Source organism: Astatotilapia calliptera, chromosome 3 (genome assembly GCF_964374335.1).
Source record: "Astatotilapia calliptera chromosome 3, fAstCal68.1, whole genome shotgun sequence".
Taxonomy (NCBI): domain Eukaryota; kingdom Metazoa; phylum Chordata; class Actinopteri; order Cichliformes; family Cichlidae; genus Astatotilapia; species Astatotilapia calliptera.
Window position 1 is genome coordinate 83,655,700 of NC_137424.1, and position 17,515 is coordinate 83,673,214.

The 17,515-nt window shown below is 43.5% G+C and overlaps 1 protein-coding gene across 1 annotated transcript; it reads left to right on the forward strand.

The window, feature by feature from the left end:
- The first annotated feature begins 732 nt into the window (after nt 1–732).
- Nucleotides 733–17,236, forward strand: LOC145426010 (uncharacterized). Its single transcript, XM_080299600.1, has 9 exons — nt 733–1,266; nt 1,375–1,644; nt 1,721–1,963; nt 2,079–2,246; nt 12,561–12,635; nt 12,750–12,806; nt 14,424–14,489; nt 17,004–17,048; nt 17,130–17,236. Exons 3-9 carry the CDS (start codon nt 1,759–1,761, stop codon nt 17,135–17,137), a joined length of 624 nt encoding a protein of 207 aa, XP_080155726.1. The 5' UTR covers nt 733–1,266; nt 1,375–1,644; nt 1,721–1,758; the 3' UTR covers nt 17,138–17,236.
- Nucleotides 17,237–17,515: the final 279 nt, after the last annotated feature.

The window sequence follows — 17,515 nt, forward strand, 5'->3', positions numbered from 1 at the left end:
TTTTATACAAAAGAGGAAAGTGAAAAGCCAGGAACAGATACTGCGAACGAAATTACCACGAGAGAGCTGAGCAACACTGAAGAGAGTCACGCAACAATCCAGGGATGAGAAACGCCGACCCGCCATCTGAAATAGTCACCAGAGACCAAGGAGCAGCAGGTGATTAACTGACTGCAGATGTGTTGGCTGGTGGCGGGAACACACAATGAGTTTCCCCTTGGTAGAGGGGAAACTCTATAACTGCACAAAAAACTATTTTTGGCCCACCTTCCTCAAACACGTCTCTGTTGCTGAAACACCAGCGAGCACCGAGTTAAAAAAAAACACACATTTATTTATCTCACCTGAAATCGCACATCCACACTTCCTCCGCTCACACATGCTCCTCTTCTGCCACTCATGCTTTCACTGCACTTCACACTGCCACACTCAGGGGTCCAGGGAGAGGTTCTCAGACAAGTCCGGGAATCTTTATACAAAGACAAGTGTTAATACGAGCCAGAAATATACAACGAGCAACGTTTAGCTGAGGCTGCATGAACTCAGGGTGTTCAACGATCCAGCGATGAGACACTCTGAGCCACAAACCCTGAATACTGGCCGAGGAGACAGGACTAGTCAGAGCAGGTGCATCAAAGGCGGGAGCCCAATATTGACATCCGCCCAGGCAGGGAGGAGACAGCGAGGAGAAGAGAGAGGGAGAGAGAAAACAAAAACAATTCTGCAGCCCAATGTGAGTCAGCCGGAGAGACTCGGGGACATTGATGCAAAGGTCAGACTTCCTAGTTTTGTTATTTTGCACTTATTTTAGTTTGTTAAAGCCAATAATTAGTTCAGCATTCCCGTTTCTGAGTTCACATTTGGGTCTTTCCTCTGCCAGCCACACAGCCACCATGGCAGAACTTGACCTCATTATGGACCCAGCAGACTCACATTGTCTCCTGAGGAAATGTGTGCCCAGCTTCAGGGTTGCTGTCAGAGCGTGGTTTATTTAAAGACCTTTTCAACAGACACTTGCAAGTTATTTTTCTTGATGACTTCCTGTCGTCCACAACCTGTTCTGGGACGTTTCCCAACATGGAGTGTTTGGCTCAAGATGAACAAACCTCCATTTGGAACTGTTTCTGACCTTTAGTGACCTCTGACCTTTAGTGACCTCTGACCTTTAGTGACCTCTGACCTTGTGACCTCTAACCTTTAGTGACCTCTGTCCTCCTGTTGCAGGTGTGTGTGTGCTGCTGCTGTCTGCACCGACTGTTTCTGCAGGTGAGTTGATGATGTGAAAACCATCAGTGAGACTCCAAAAGAACACAAATACACTTACTGTGTGTGTGTGTGTGTGTGTGTGTGTGTGTGTGTGTGTGTGTCCTCCAGTGTCTCTGTCTGTCAGTCCAAACCTTCAGCAGGTCTTCAGAGGATCTTCAGTGTATCTGAGTTGTGTTGATGATGGACAGACAGCTGATGGATGGACAGTGAAGAGGAGCAGAGGAAACTTCACTGAGGACTGTGGAGCAGCTGGGTCAGAGTTTAGTAGGATTAACAGTTCCTTCTGTGCTCTCGATCTCAGTCTCTCCACTGGTGGAAATTTCCTGTGTGTAAGCTCATCTGGACATCAGAGTGATGAAGTCTCCATCAGTGTCTCAGGTACAGACAGATGTTCCAGCTGTGTCTCTGTTTCTGTCTGTCTCTGTGTCACTCTGTTTGTGTCTCTGCTGGACAGGCAAAGATGTGATCCTGGAGATTCCTGCACTTCCTGTCATGACAGGAAGTGATGTCACTTTGTGGTGTACACCCAAAGAGGGAGAAAGACGAAAGTCTCACTTCGTCAGAGATAATGTTCCACTTGGATCTGGACCTGAAGGAAAGTGGATTCTCTCTAACGTCCAGCGGTCTGATGAAGGTCTCTACTGGTGTTATACTGATATTCATCCACCTTCTCCTCAGAGCAGACTGAGGGTCAGAGGTCAGGGCACTGACATCATTTCTTGTTTAAAGACAAACTAACCTGCTGACCTGATAATGAACTGACTGAATCATCTTCATCATCTCTCATCATCTCATCATCATCTCTCCTGCAGATCCTCCTCGTACCACAACCTCTCCTCTTCTTCTCACCACTTTCCCTCCCTCCTCTTCCTCTCCAGACTCTTCCTCCTCCCTTCCTCTTTATCTCCTGGTGCTCCCTGTAGTCCTGGTCCTGGTTCTGGTCCTGGTTGGAGGTGTGGTTCTGTTGAAGAAACTGAGAGGTATGGCTCACCTGAACTAACCAGGTAAACTTATTCACCTGAAGCTCTCTGAGGGTGACAGTCAGACTTTACTCATGAGGATCTGATGATCTACTCGCGTTTCTATGTGAGATGATGCTCAGAGCTGCCAGCCTATCTCCGCTCTACCGTCACATGTCAAGCTTTTCTTATTGTGGAAGTGGGGATGCTTTTAATACTCACAGTAGAGCTGGGCGATATAAGATTTTTTCATATCACGATATGTTGTTTTCATTTCAGACGATAACGATATCTATCACGATATAAGCCAAATAACTATATTTGTAAGATTTAAATGTGCCGTTGCTCACAAGTAAAATGTGAAATAATCAGCAGCTTGTTTTGATTTAAATATTTATTTCCCATAATAAGTTCAACAGGGTAGATGTACTTAAGGAACATGAGACTTTAAGCGCTAAAGCGTTTAAGTTTCAAAATAGAACAAACAAAACAGACTAAACTGTCAATTCCACTTAGAAACAAAATATTAATTCTAAAAATAAATCTTAGTTTGTTTTACAGAAGAACAGACAAAACTGACTAACTTTTGTCAATATCAAATAAACTGAGAACTAAAAGGAAATTCTCAATCTCTCCTTGTTGTATAGCTGAGCTTTTCAAACAGTTTTAACAGTTACTTTAGTCTGACAAAAGCCGAATGACGAATTAGCGCTTCCAGTCAGAGACTGAGCTGCACCGCTTTATTGTATTTCCAGACTTGCTTTCGGCACATTTACAGTGCAGCTGCTCTGTTTTTTGTCAGACTTGAAATAGCCGAAATACCTTCACACTACGGAACTTCTATGACTCTTCTGTTCGACAATCTCTCCGGCGTTGGAACCATCATCGGTTTTCTCTTCGGTCACGCTCGGTTGATTTTTCTCTAGTCGGCACACTCATTTCCTCCATACTAGAGGTTTTTTTTCTCCAGCCTGTGTATAAACCTCTGGTACACAGAGAACCAGTTGTGAAACTCACAGTAAGGAAATGGTCGGCAGAGACTGAAGAGGCCCTGAGGGACTTTTTCCGTTCTACTGTGTGGGACAACCTCTGCAGCCCCCTGGAGGATGACCTCAACAGCATCACAGACTGCATTACGGATTACATGAACTTCTGTGTGGACAACACCGTACCCATCATAAAAGTATGGTGTTTTTCTAACAACAAGACATGGATAAATCCTGAAATTAAGGCTCTACTCAAGGAGAATAAGAGTCTTTAGATCTGGAGACAAACAGGAGCTGAGAGTTGTTCAGAAGAAGCTGAAATGGAAGATAATCAAATCAAATCACTTTTATTGTCACATCACATGTGCAGGCACACTGGCACAGCACATGCGAGTGAAATTCTTGTGTGCGAGCCCCACAAGCAACAGAGATGTGCAAACACAACAACACAAACGAGCAAAATACAAGAATGGCCAACCTGAAACTAATAAATATATGTACAATATATAATAGTGTATGCATTTCTGGATGTGTATACTAAATATTTTCCTACGTGTGTGTGTGTGTGTGTGTGTGTGTGTATGCACATTTTTACAAATTAAATAGTAAAAAAAAATAAAAATAATAATAATAATAATAATAATAATAATAAAATATATAAAATATACAGAGTTGAATATGTGCAAAACAAGTGGCATTTATATACAGTGTGGAGTGCATAATGTTAAAGTTCCAGTAGTGAAGCTGAGGTGTCTATGACGTGTTCAGCAGTCTGATGGCCTGATGGAAGAAGCTGTCTCTCAGTCTGCTGGTACGGGACCGGATGCTGCAGAACCTCCTTCCTGATGGAAGCAGTCTGAACAGTTTATGGCTGGGGTGACTGGAGTCCTTGATGATCCTCCCCGCTTTCCTCAGGCACCGCTTCCTGTAGATGTCTTGGAGGGAGGGAAGCTCACCTCCAATTATCCGTTCAGAGCACCGCACTACTCGCTGGAGAGCTTTGCAGTTGTAGGCGGTGCTGTTGCCATACCAGGTGGTGATGCATCCAGTGAGGATGCTCTCAATGGCACAGTGATAGAAGGTCCTGAGGATGCGGGGGCTCATGCCGAAACTTTTCAGTCTCCTGAGAAAGAAGAGGCGCTGCTGGGCCTTCTTCACTGTTTTGTTTGTGTGTACTGACCACGTAAGATCCTCAGCCAGATGTACTCCAAGGAACCGGAAGCTGCTCACTCTCTCCACAGCAGCGCCGTTGATGGTGATGGGGGTGTGTACTTCTCTGCACCTCCGGAAGTCCACTATCAACTCCTTTGTCTTTGCGACGTTGAGGGTGAGATGGTTGTCTTGACACCAGTGGGTCAGGGCGCTGACCTCCTCCCTGTAAGCCGTCTCATCACCGTTGGTGATAAGACCCACCACTGTAGTGTCGTCCGCAAACTTCACAATGATGTTGGAGCTGTTAGTGGCTGTGCAGTCGTAGGTGTAGAGTGAGTACAGGAGAGGGCTCAGTACACACCCCTGTGGAGCACCAGTGTTCAGTGTGATGGGGGATGAGGTGATGCTGCCCAGTCTGACCACTTGGCGTCTGTCAGACAGGAAGCTAAGGATCCAGCTGCAGAGGGAGCTGCTCAGTCCTAGATCCTGCAGTTTCCTGTCCAGCTTCGAGGGAACGATGGTATTGAATGCTGAGCTGTAATCTACAAACAGCATTCTCACATACGTGTCTCTCTTCTCCAGGTGTGACAGGGCAGTGTGTAGTGTCAGGGCTATGGCATCATCAGTGGACCTGTTGTGGCGGTATGCAAACTGTAGAGGGTCCAGTGAGTCGGGTAGTGCAGAGCGGATGAAGTCCCTGACCAGCTTCTCGAAGCATTTGCTTACGATGGGGGTCAGGGCTACAGGTCGCCAGTCGTTCAATGAGGAGATGGTGGAGGATTTGGGTACAGGGACGATGGTGGCCATTTTGAAGCAGGCTGGGACTACAGACAGAGAGAGGGAAAGGTTGAAGATGTGCGTGAACACTCCAGCCAGCTGAGCCGCGCATGACTTGAGGACGCGGCCGGGAATCCCGTCCGGACCAGTAGCTTTGCGCGCGTTCACCTTCCTGAAGCACTTCCGCACATCCTCCTCAGACACAGTGTGCGCACTGACGTCATCCACGGTGCGCACACTGTCCAGTCTCATGGTGTTCGCTGTGTCGAATCTAGCGTAGAATACGTTTAGATCCTCACACAGAGAGGCCGTGGTCTGCGGTGTGCTGGATTTCCCTCTAAAGTCTGCGATCGTGTTTAGTCCCTGCCACATACTCCGAGGGTTGTCAAACTGTTGCTCCACCCTGTCCCTGTACTCACGTTTGGCTGCTTTGATCGTCTTCCGGAGTTGGTAATGTGCGTGTTTGTAGTCCGATGTGTTCGCGGAGGCAAAGGCGGTGTTCCGTGCCGCCAGTGCCGCGCGAACATCTCCGTTAATCCAGGGTTTTTGATTTGGGAAAGGCAAGGAAAGGAAAACTACAGGAGGAAGATGGAAGAGCAGCTGCAACAGGACAACATCAGAGGTGTTTGGAACAGCCTGAAGACAATCTCAGGACAAAAACCAGCCCCCCAGGCTGCAGGAGACTTGGGGTGGGTGAATGACCTAAATAAATATTTTAATAGGTTTGATCAAACACCCACCCCTCCCACAGCATCGTCCCCCCTGCTCCAATCTCCTTCATCTTCAGGGACTGCCTGTCCTTCATCTCAGGACTTCACACCTCCCAGCTCCCAGTCATTACACCCACCCCCGGCTTCTGTGGACTCCAACATACACCCCCCTCCCCCAAAATCCACTCTTTCTATTTCAGCACTTCAAGTGAGGAACAAGCTTCGCAAGATCAAGATCAAGGTGCAGAAGGCTGCAGGTCCAGATGACATCAGCTCCAGGCTCCTGAGATGCTGCGCAGATGAACTGTGTGGCATCCTAGGTTATCTGTTCAACCTGAGCCTGTCACTGGGGAAAGTACCACAGCTGTGGAAGACCTCCTGTGTGGTACCGGTACCAAAGACCTCCCATCCCAAGGACCTCATTAGCTACAGGCCGGTAGCCCTGACATCGCACCTGATGAAGACCCTCGAGAGGTTGGTTCTAAACCATCTGCACCCATCTGCACCAATCTTCTGCGCCCCCTGGTGAGGTCTTCATTGGATCCGCTGCAGTTTGCTTACCAGCCTGGCATCGGGGTGGAGGACGTCATCATCTACCTCCTGCACCGAGCTCTGACTCACCTGTCAGCAGAACCACCTGCTGATCAACGCCGGGAAAACCAAGGAGTTGGTGGTGGACTTCCGGAGACGCAGACCCACCACACTGACACCGGTGGACATTGAGATAGTGGACTCTTATAGGTACCTGGGTGTTCACCTGAATAATAAACTGGACTGGAGCCACAACACTGATGCTCTTTACAGGAAGGGTCAGAGCAGACGCTACCTGCTGAGGCGGCTGAGGTCATGTGGAGTCCAGGGAGCGCTTTTAAAGACCTTCTATGACTCTGTGGTGGCATCTGTCATTTTTTACAGTGTGGTATGTTGGAGCAGCAGTTTGAGAGGAAGAGGTTGGATAAACTCATCAGGAAGGCCAGCTCTGCTCTGGGATGCACCCTGGACCCAGGGCAGGTGGTGGAAGACAGAAGGACTCTGGTCAAAATAACATCTCTGATGGACAGTCTCCCCCATGCATGTAGATGTTGCTCCAGAGCTGCTGCAGTGACAGACTGCTGCATCCTCGATGCATGAAGGAGCGTTTCTGCAGGTCCTTCCTCCCTGCAGCTGTCAGACTGTACAATCACAACTGCTCCCAACAAACACAGATGTTTACATCTGCGCTGTAACTGCAATAAGTTAATTAACCGATTCACACTGCAACCTGGTTTGCCTCTTATCTGTTGTTATATTTTATTTAATTTAATAACTGTACAGTACTCTGTATATAGTAACCATTGTCCTTAAGAAAAAATATGTAAGAAAAATTGTGTATGTTTCTGTTCTGTGTCCTGTGTACTGTTTGTTTGTATATTTGTCTTTTTGGCTGCTGTTACAACCAAATTTCCCTTTGTGGGACAATTAAAGGATTATTCAATTCTATTCTATTCTATTCTATTCTCTATTACCCGGGCGGCACGGCGGCTGGCTGCTTCCCAAACAAATACACATGTGCGGCTTGGCACTTGTGCTGTACGTAACAAGTCATGTGACGTGACGCTGCGGCTGTGATTGGTTCGACTCTGCGTTACCTAATTTGGATCGGCTGTTCTTCTTTTTTTTTAAGAGGACAAGAGAGATGAGGTCTATCGCAATAGTTTAATTTTTTTATTGAGAAAAAGTTATTTCGCAATACATATCGTTATCGTTCTATCGCCCAGCTCTAGTTCACAGTCAGCTGTAGTTGACTCTAAGACTTTAGAAGAAGTCATGAATCTTCACAATGACACAAACTAACAATCATGATTGGTCTCTGATGAACTGAGTGTTGGTCAGCGTGAAGTCTGTTTGCTGAGAGTTTCAAAACTCCAAACAGTGAACTGAAGTGCTGCTCTTACCATTTTAGTGATCAGGCTGGATTAGGATTTGGTCCACCTGAACTAGCTTATACAGGCAAAGGATGACACAGTGTATTTGAGAAAAAAGAAAGTCCTAAAAAACACCGAAACATGTCTTGAACCCATGGTTTTGAGTTTCTTTGTGGGTTTTTAATCTCCATTTCTGTACAAATTACTTGAGTTTTACTCTATCAGTCACATTCTTTCTGTTTTTCTTGATGTCAATAGAAGTATAAAAATGACATTAGTCTGTCTTCCATCAGTCTTTATTTGTATTCTGCCTCGAAGTTCCTACTTCCTAGATTATTTTTCCGTTGAGACTCTGTGTATCTTGATTATGCAGTAAGCAGTCCCCCTCTGTTCCTGCTTTTGTTCTCCTTGCTCCCCAGTTTAATTGTGTCAATTTTCTCTTATCTCCTTATTCTCCTCCTGTTTTCTTTTGTTTTTTTGTGGTTCTTTGTGTCCTGTGTTTAGTTTATCTTCCTATTAAGCATTATGTTTTCCTCACTTTCTACATGTCCTGCATCTGGGTCTAAATCCTGCCCTCCACATACTATTTGGCATATCAAATATTTATTAAAATTCAATCCATCCATTAATTTTCTCCTGCTCATATGGGGCTGGGTCACGGGGGCAGCAGCCGAAGCATAAAAGCCTTCATGAACTCAGGGCAAACTGCATCCACCCTGCAACCAAGGAGTTTTTTGACCAGCTCAGTGACCTAACCCTGTTGATGGGCAAGTTGTGCCCATCATCCCCAGACTCTCAGTTGACAGCCCAGCACCTGCTTTCACCCTAGATTCGCGAACATACAGCCACAAATCTGATGATACGATTACACGTGCATTTATGGACACCCTTATGTTCTGACATGGTGTTCACCATCACTCTCACTTTTCACAGAACGCCGAGCCATCTGGAATACAGGAAGAGCTATGCACTTTTCTTTCTTTTTACTACAGCTCAGTGTTCAGCACCATAGTACCAGACATTCTCATCACCTTCATACCCCCCACCACCTACTCCTGGATCAAAGACTTCTTAACCAACTGAACTCAATCAGTTGGTCCACCTCTCTCAGCCTGCACTAAGAACGCAAAACACTGGGTCAAATGACCAAGGACCATGACACTTCAGGAGGCACGACAAGTCCATTTCCCTTCCATTATAAATGTACAAGGTGTGGCAAGGGCGTAGATTTGGCGTGGACGGAAGGGACATGTCCCCACCAATATCCAGTGATTATTGAATTGTCCCCACCAATAATTTGATCAACTTCAATTGCAGGGAACACAAGTGGTTGGTTCCCCAGGGTCAACTCGAAAGGAGAGAGATGGGTGACAAATGAGATCATTAAGTTATGGGCCTGTTCTGAATAATCCTGTCGGTGTAAGTTAGTGGACTTGTTCTCGGTGCAGATTGAACAGGTAGAAACATATTCACAGACATCCTCAGACAGGGATTTCCACCAAAACCACCATCACAGAAACGAGATTGTGTGATTGGCTCATGGATAACGTAAATTTTGGGGTCTGGGCCCAGTGGATTTAATTAGCTCTTTCTCTAGTTTGAACATGGGAGGAGGCCAGGGGTTCCAGTTCCTGGGTCAGGTTCAGCCTGTAGAGCTTCATGGATGGCTGACTACATCTCCCAGGTTGGAGAGCAAAGAACAGGGGACAGGATGGTGGTCTTGGACATTGCTCAGTGATGGAGTTTTGGCGGTTCAGTGCGTCTGGCTTGATATTCTGAGAACCGGGTCTGTAAGTGATGGTGAAATTGAAATGAGAAAAAACAGGGACCATCTGGCTTGCCAGACATTGAGTCTCATTGCAGCTTGAAGGTGTGCAAGGTTTTTGTGGTTGTGCCACACGATGATTGGGTGTTTCGTCAGAAGCTCTCTATGCCCCACAGGCACAACTCAGTCCAGGCACTAGAACCGCTGGCCTCCTCTCACATCCACACTAAAGCAAGAGCAAAGAGTCCACACCGCATTTTTCACAACAGATTGAAGGTCAAATGCACCCATGTGCTTTTTTTCTCATTGTCTCTTCACTGGTGAACAGAACTGCCTCCATATCAGAGTCTGATTGGTCCACTTCCACAATGAAATGTTTGGAGAGATCTGGTTGAGAGAGAACAGGAGTTGATGAGAAACACTTGTTGAGATAGTGAAAGGCCACAATAAAAGTCTCTAAAGTCTCTGGTGACATGGCAGTAAAAGTTATCAAAACCAAAGAATCAGTGCCAGGGCTTGCGGGTCTCAGGAGTTGGCCAATCTCTGTCCGCTTGCACCTTTGTCTGGTTGGAAGGGAGCTGCTCCTTTCCAACTATGTAACAAAGATAGGAAACAATGAAAATTACATTTCTCTACTTTAACAAACTTGTTCTCCAATAATCTTTCCAATACTAAGCACACATGATCTCTGTGTTCATCAAGAAAAGATCAAAGGGATGGAGAAAATCTCTAAGGAGTCCATAAGTGACTTGGAGTCATTTTCGACCAGGATATGTCCCTCAATGCACATATTACACAGAAAAACGAGTTCATGCATTTATTATTTTCAGGCTGGACTACTGTAATTCATTGTTATCAGGACGTCCTAAAACCTCCCAGAAAAGCCTTCAATTAATCCAAAATGTACTGACAGGGACTAGAAAGAGAGAGCAGATTTCTCCTGTTTTGGCTTCCCTTCAGTTTTCAGGCCCCTCTTCTGTGGAACCAGCTTCCAGTTTGGATTCAGGAGACAGACACTATCTCTACTTTTAAGATTAGGCTTCAAACTTTCCTTTTTGCTAAAGCATATAGTTAGGGCTGGACCAGGTGACCCTGAATCCTCCCTTAATTATTATTATTAGTTCGCGGCGCAATATGGCAGCCTGGCTTCTGTCAGTCTGCCCCAGGGCAGCTGTGGCTACAACCGTAGCTGCCTCCACCAGTGTGTGAATGTGAGAGTGAATGAATAGTGGCATTGTAAAGTGCTTTGGGTGCCTTGAAAAGCGCTATATCAATCCACTCCATTGTTATTATTATTATCCAGGTAAAAAATCTAATTTCCAAGAGAGACCTGCCATCGTGGCAACAAAAGTCAAAATACACATACCACATAAGTATGTGCAATATCCCATACAAACACATGAAAAATATACAAAAGAAGATCAACTTAAGAGTGACATTAAAAACAATCACACTGAGTAAAAGAGTTATTCTCTCATTCACTTAAGACAGACTTAAAACCTCCCAAGTTAACCAATTCTGATAACTTCAGTATGTTGCAGTAGGCACATATTTCAATATCCATCCGCGCATCACTAGTTTTCTTCTTCAGTCACCTTAGAGAGTGATATTATACCCCTTATGTCAAACAGAGTGATTTGTGGCCCCAATAAAGTTTTGTGGCCCTAGGAAGTAATAAAGTAATAAAGTTATAAAAATATGATATTCATCAAAAAATATGCTAGTTCATTGCTTTTTTTTCCCCTAAAAAAGAACTAATTGGTTATTTAGAAAGTTTCTTATACATCAAATAGCATTCTTTTATTTTTAAGCCATTAAAAAAGTTTTTACTTTTTATGCTCAAAAAACGCCATCTGGTGGTGGGTCAGTGTCTCCGGACCGTGCTGTGTGTCTCAGGCATTGAAATGCAGTTTAAATGCTTTTCCTCCATGAATTAAAAGAGCTTGTGTTCTGTCCTCACTACGTGTTGTCCGCGTGGACGTAGACGCAGCTATACAGACAGCTAAACACTCTAAATCAAAATCCAAGGAACAGGCCGATGTGTTGAGTTGGATGATGTAATGAGGAAAAAGTGTGAAACTGTTGACAAAACCAGAAACAAACTAATAAAAATGTTGCATCAATATAAAATATAACAAACACACCAGTAAGTCACATATTCAAAAATATGAGCAAAATATTTATCTGCTTAGTGAGTGCCCGAATAAAACATCAAAGGAAATCCCGCTCATGATCAAAATGTTAAAGAAACCACATGGCATATGAGCTAGCTTAACCTTACTAGCTTAGGTTATACATGCATTCAAATTAAATTCTAACAAACGATATCACTCCTTCACAACAAATAATAATGCACACAAGTCGTCTCAGTGATAACAAACAATATTACTCACAGATGATGCCGTTTATCAACTTGTGAAGGCGTCGATGGCAACAGATTAACAGAGTAGGAACTGCCTCTGGCTGGATCAGTAAGAAATACACAAAAACAACCACTAGGGGGCAAACTGCAGAACAGAAAATACCTAATGCCAGCATAGCTTGAGTTTAAAATATTCATGTCCATGTCTATTATTTATTTTGTTATCCAGTAAAACCCTTTAAAATTAAAAAGAAAAAAGATTTGCACTTTGGGGCAAATTTTCTTGTGTGATTAAATTCAGTTAATCAAGATGAATTAATTACCAAGACTCGAATTAATTAGATTGACAAATATACCTAATAATTACCTGTACAAACCTTTGACCCAAAGCATGTAATTAATTAACACAAATGTATGTATTTTTGCTTTAATGATGATGCCGACTCCCAGAGCAAAGCCAGTGAGAATCAATAAGGGAATCAAATTGATATGTGATACCAATAATGAATCACTACATTCTTATCGATTCACATCGCTAGTAACTTGCTATATCAACCAGTACGACCTACAACTACTCCCTGACCTATTCCACCCCAGCTTTCTCATCTGATCCAGCACTACGCAGTAATGCACCATTACATACAAAGTGTTTTGAGTCTGATTTTCCTCTCCTTCTCAGTCACCAAGACTTCACCTGCTCCTGAAGAAGTGACCTATGCTGATATCAACATCAGACAGAAGAAGAAGAGGCGAGGTAAGCTGAGTGTAGGCGCTCAGCTGCCATTTTGGGAAGGTTAGAATTAATTAAAGTTACTGTGCAGTTTATCACAGGAAACATGTTTCTGTTTGATCTCTGTTTATCTTCCAGAAAACCATTCTCTTGGTCCAGATGCAGTCTACTCTGCTGTGAGGACACACACTGCAGGTACACAATGCACATACACAAAATTATGAAACATTTGAAATTTAGTTCAGTTTATGGGGTTAGATAAAAAGCTGTAAAACTAATTAAGCTTACATCTGTGGGATGATTATTGGTAATTTTTTCTCTAATGATAAAAATTTTATTTGTGAAGAAGTTCATGAAGTCATTACTAGTTAACGTTAAAGGGATGGTTGGCTCAAAAGAGCTCTGACTTTTTGTCAGCCTGGCTACAGTGCTGAAGAGAAACCTGGGGTTGTTCTTATTTTCTTCAATCAGTGATGAATAGTAAGATGTACTGGCTTTGCGGAGGGCTTTCTTATAAAGCAGCAAACTATTTCTCCAGGCTAAATGATGATCCTCTAGATTTGTGACACGCCATTTCCTCTCCAGATTACGAGTCATCTGCTTTAGGGTACGTGTTTGAGAATTATACCACGGAGTCAGGTACTTCTGATTAGAGACCTTAGTTTTCACAGGAGCTACAGTATCCAGAGTCGTACGTAGTGAGGAGGTGAAATTATTAACAAGATAATCGACCTCTGTTGGGGTAGCGTTCAGATAGCTGCTCTGCTCTGTGTTGGTACAGGGCATTGGAGATGATAACAGTGGGTGGATTATATTCTTAAACTTAGTTACAGCACTTAGACACTCCCTAAGGACAGGTGGACGACAGATTATTACAAGTAAGACTGTTTCTTGAGCTTTTGGAGTTCATATTACATAAACACTGTTCCGAACAATTTGACTGAGAGAACTTCGACTGCTCGCATTTAAATTTGCTGTATATCCAATTTTGCAGATTTCGGTATGAGCAGCTGGCTCTGTGTACCTTTATTTTGAAGGCCTTTGAAGAACCATCCTGATGTCTCCATTCGGCCTCCTGTTTGGACCCCATTAAGCCTAAAGAATATCATTCCTATCACAGAGTGCCAAGTCGTTTATGAGCACATTGCAATGTGTATATAAAACAGCTTTAATTAATCATTAAACCAAGCATATGCCAACACACAACACAAACCAATGTCCCCAATGGACAAGGGGTGACGCTTCCAAACTGTGTTCAAAGCATTCAAAAATAAACAGAGTGAATCCACGTGTCCTGCCACGTCTGATGTGTGCATTGCGCTACGTTCCTCTGTGCCACTGTGATGGTGCCGTTTCCTATATCTCCTTCTTGTCCCACCATGTGAAAGCATCGTCACTCCAAAAGCTGCATCCAGAAATCCTCTTCATTGTCCTGATGTATGCAGTAAAACATGCTTTGATGGGCTGTGATGCGTCTCCAACAAGCCATACTGTGTGCATTTTATTTTAAAACTAAACCAATAAACTTTCCTTTCATACAAAACAAATAATGGATGTATTAACTTACATCGTTTGTAATAAGGACTTAAAGGTGAAAAACTCCCCTTTGAGTTCACCCGTGTCAGGTAAATAACATGCGATCACACCCCCATGCAGTCAGCTGAGGTGCAGGAAAACACCTGCACCACCACAAGAAATAAACAAAACTTTCACTTTGACTCTTACAGGTCCATTTCTTTAGCTGAGTGTCAGTGTTTCTGCGTGACCTTGTTTCTCTGTTCAGTAAATCATCATCATCTCTCTCATTCACAGGCCCTTCTGAGGTCACTTATGGCCAAGTTCAAATCACATCTCAGAGACCTGCGGGCAGAAATACTGGTAACCTCTGCAACATCCACTCATACATAGACCATAGGATGAAATCATTGGTGATTCTGGCTCCTTTGAATCAGTTTTTGGAGTGGTTTCCACAAAGGAGCAAATTGTTTCATTGCAAACATGGTTAAAGAAGATCCATGATGGACGACTACAGCCTCAACAAACCATTTGTTTTGCATTATATTCAGAGGAATGGGCTTTGATTGTAGATTGATAACAAGAAGATCATTTCAAAAAGAGAGAGTAATAAAAGGGTTATTTTACAGAGGTGCTGCTTTAGTGAGGAGGAAGTCATTCACAAAATTTATTAACACCAGAGTTCCACTGTCTGCCGACAGTTGACCAGGGCACATACGCCCACCATTAGGTACACGCTGAATGCTTCCTGACTACACATGCATTTGTTCGGGAGAAATTTAGGAGAGGACTCCACGACAACACCACATTAGTAACAATTTGGGACTTCCTGTTACTGATATCAGTGGGACACATTTTGCTTTCCAGGTTGCAGGGTATCTTCTTTAAGGTGCACGTTTGTGTTAAGCTTTGTGTTCAGGAGTCGAGTACTCCTGAATAGAGGCTTTTGTTTTGTGAGGAGCTACAGTATTCTTGGTGATGTGCAGTTTGTATGGCCCCCATGTGCTTGTATGCATGCCTGACAGCATCATAGACATGGACCTCCTTGGTTTTAAGTCAACTGAGCTTGGGGGCCAGTAACAAGTAACTTTCATCCTTTCACTCAATAACTAATAGCAGTCAGGCTGCTGTTGCCTAGCCTGTAGAGTTCTGTGTGACCCACAGATCTGTTACAGGCCTGACTGACTGCTGGATCAGTCAGTTAGTACAGGAAACCTGGACCGGCCATTCATTTAAAGGGTCCAAGTTTCTGATTCCAAGGAGTGTTCCCCAACTGATAATGAAGGAACTGGACTGAACCAGTGAGGAGACTCGCCTAGCTCTAACTGCCCATCTCCAGTTATGAGCCTGTTCCCTCTGACAATGACTGCCTGATGTCTGTGAAGGTTCTCAGTGAAGGTTGTGAAGGTTCTCAGTGTGAAGGTTCTCAGTGTGAAGGTTCTCAGTGTGAAGGTTCTCAATGACTGCCTGAGTAACCTTGCAGGTCAAGAGCAATTTAGCATGGGCGATGTAAATGCTTTAGCACATAGTAAGAATCACTTAATTAAATCACCAGAATTGTATCCTAATCTCATAAATGAACTCTATACTGATGCTGATCTCTTTTATTGGTCTTGAGATGAATGAGAGAGGAGGGGATGACGTACATTCTGGTGATAAACTCCTTTCCATCCTGTGCGCAATAATATCCATGGGGAAAGCAAAAAGCCCTCCAAGTCTTTTGAGACAACAATTCAACAAAAGTTATTTTTATAGATCCAATTGTTATGTTCACAGTCGTTGAACAATGATTTGTCACATCTCACTAAAATCTTCTGATGTTGCTCTCCAGTCCTCATGCCCAGGAAAGTACAGGACGATCTTCGACTCATCTTAAGAGCACTCTTTTATACTTATTGGCTTCGCTTGCTTTCTCTTTTTGAAACAATTACAAATCTTGCCTACTCCTTATGATTACTCCTCTCTTACCTCACCCTGGAATTCTTCACTGCTATTGGTACTGTCAGGGTTCCTGGGTGGTTCACCCGGTGTTTTCAGTTCATGTTCAGTCTATGTTCCACAGAGACCACAACTACTACAAATGCTGTACAGCATTTCTATTCTGTCACTTATTTTTCAGTCTCTGTCCCCAAATATTTTTGGACTTATCTGTTATTTAGGTGGAGTTCTACTACTCTACCAGTCGTGAAAGATGGCCGACCTCGCCTGAGCCTGGTTCTGTTGGAGGTTTCTTCCTGTTAAATAGGAGTTTTTATACATAACTCTCACGCATAGCCCAAGATGGATGCCTCAGGGGGTATATGAGGTTCATACCTTGCCCAAGGGCATTTCAATATCTAGAGGCAGGAGTTGGTGATTGTACCACCAACTTCCTGATAAGTTCACAATCCTCTCTATATCCTGAGCAACAATATATCTGCGACTAGAGGTGGTAACTAGTGAGGAGTGTAAGGACTCCGTCCAGGAGGTGACTGTGTTAGCTGTACTACAACACACCTTATTAGCTAATTACTGAAGAAAAAAATGATTTCACATTTGTCTAATGTACATTTTTAGATGGTTGAACATAAGTAAGCACCATTTCTACAACGGCTAGATGACTAAATTTGCCTTTTTGAATTATCTCAGTTTCCTGTCAGTGTTTCCAAAGGACTAATGGACTTTATTATAACCTAGTCAAAAGAGTCTCTGTACTTTTACCCACGAGTAAATGATTTTACTGTAATATTAATTAATCTGCTGCAGTAATACTTTTAGAATCTTTAAAAGTGGATTTCATGATGTCAGAGCCCACTAAGGCCACTCCCGATCTCTTGTTATGAATTGACTCTATAAATAAAAGTCAAGTGAATGAATCTGTACTCTGTTGTGTTACAGAGTACCCAGCTGATCCAGATGTTGTGTACTCATCAGTGAGAGCAGGTACCTCAGCAGATCCAAATATAAATATGTTAATGTATTTGTATAACGACACAACTGATCCAGTGTGTTTCACCGACACAGGAAAATGAAGATAGACAGCTGGAGGAGCTTCACGTCTTTCCAACCTGAATCTTTTATTTTGAGTGTAACTCGATTCTGCCAGATATGCTGTTTGTTCTGCTTTGTTTCACCACCTTGCTCATCTCCTTTATAGCATAGCTTCTTCCTTTCAGCACAAGTTTAGATCTATGAGTACTTGAACAGTGAGCCACAGTGCATTTTAAAGAGTGCATATCTTGAGAATCCACTTCTAATTTGTTATGAGATTTTTATAAACTCTGAGGTGTAAAATTTTCAAATCCGAAGCCCCCAGACTCTCTGGCAACTGGACCGTCTCCAGCTTTAAAACCACTGAGAGCATCCTGGCTTTGAGAAAACAGATAACCAATAGGACTTGAGCTAAATAT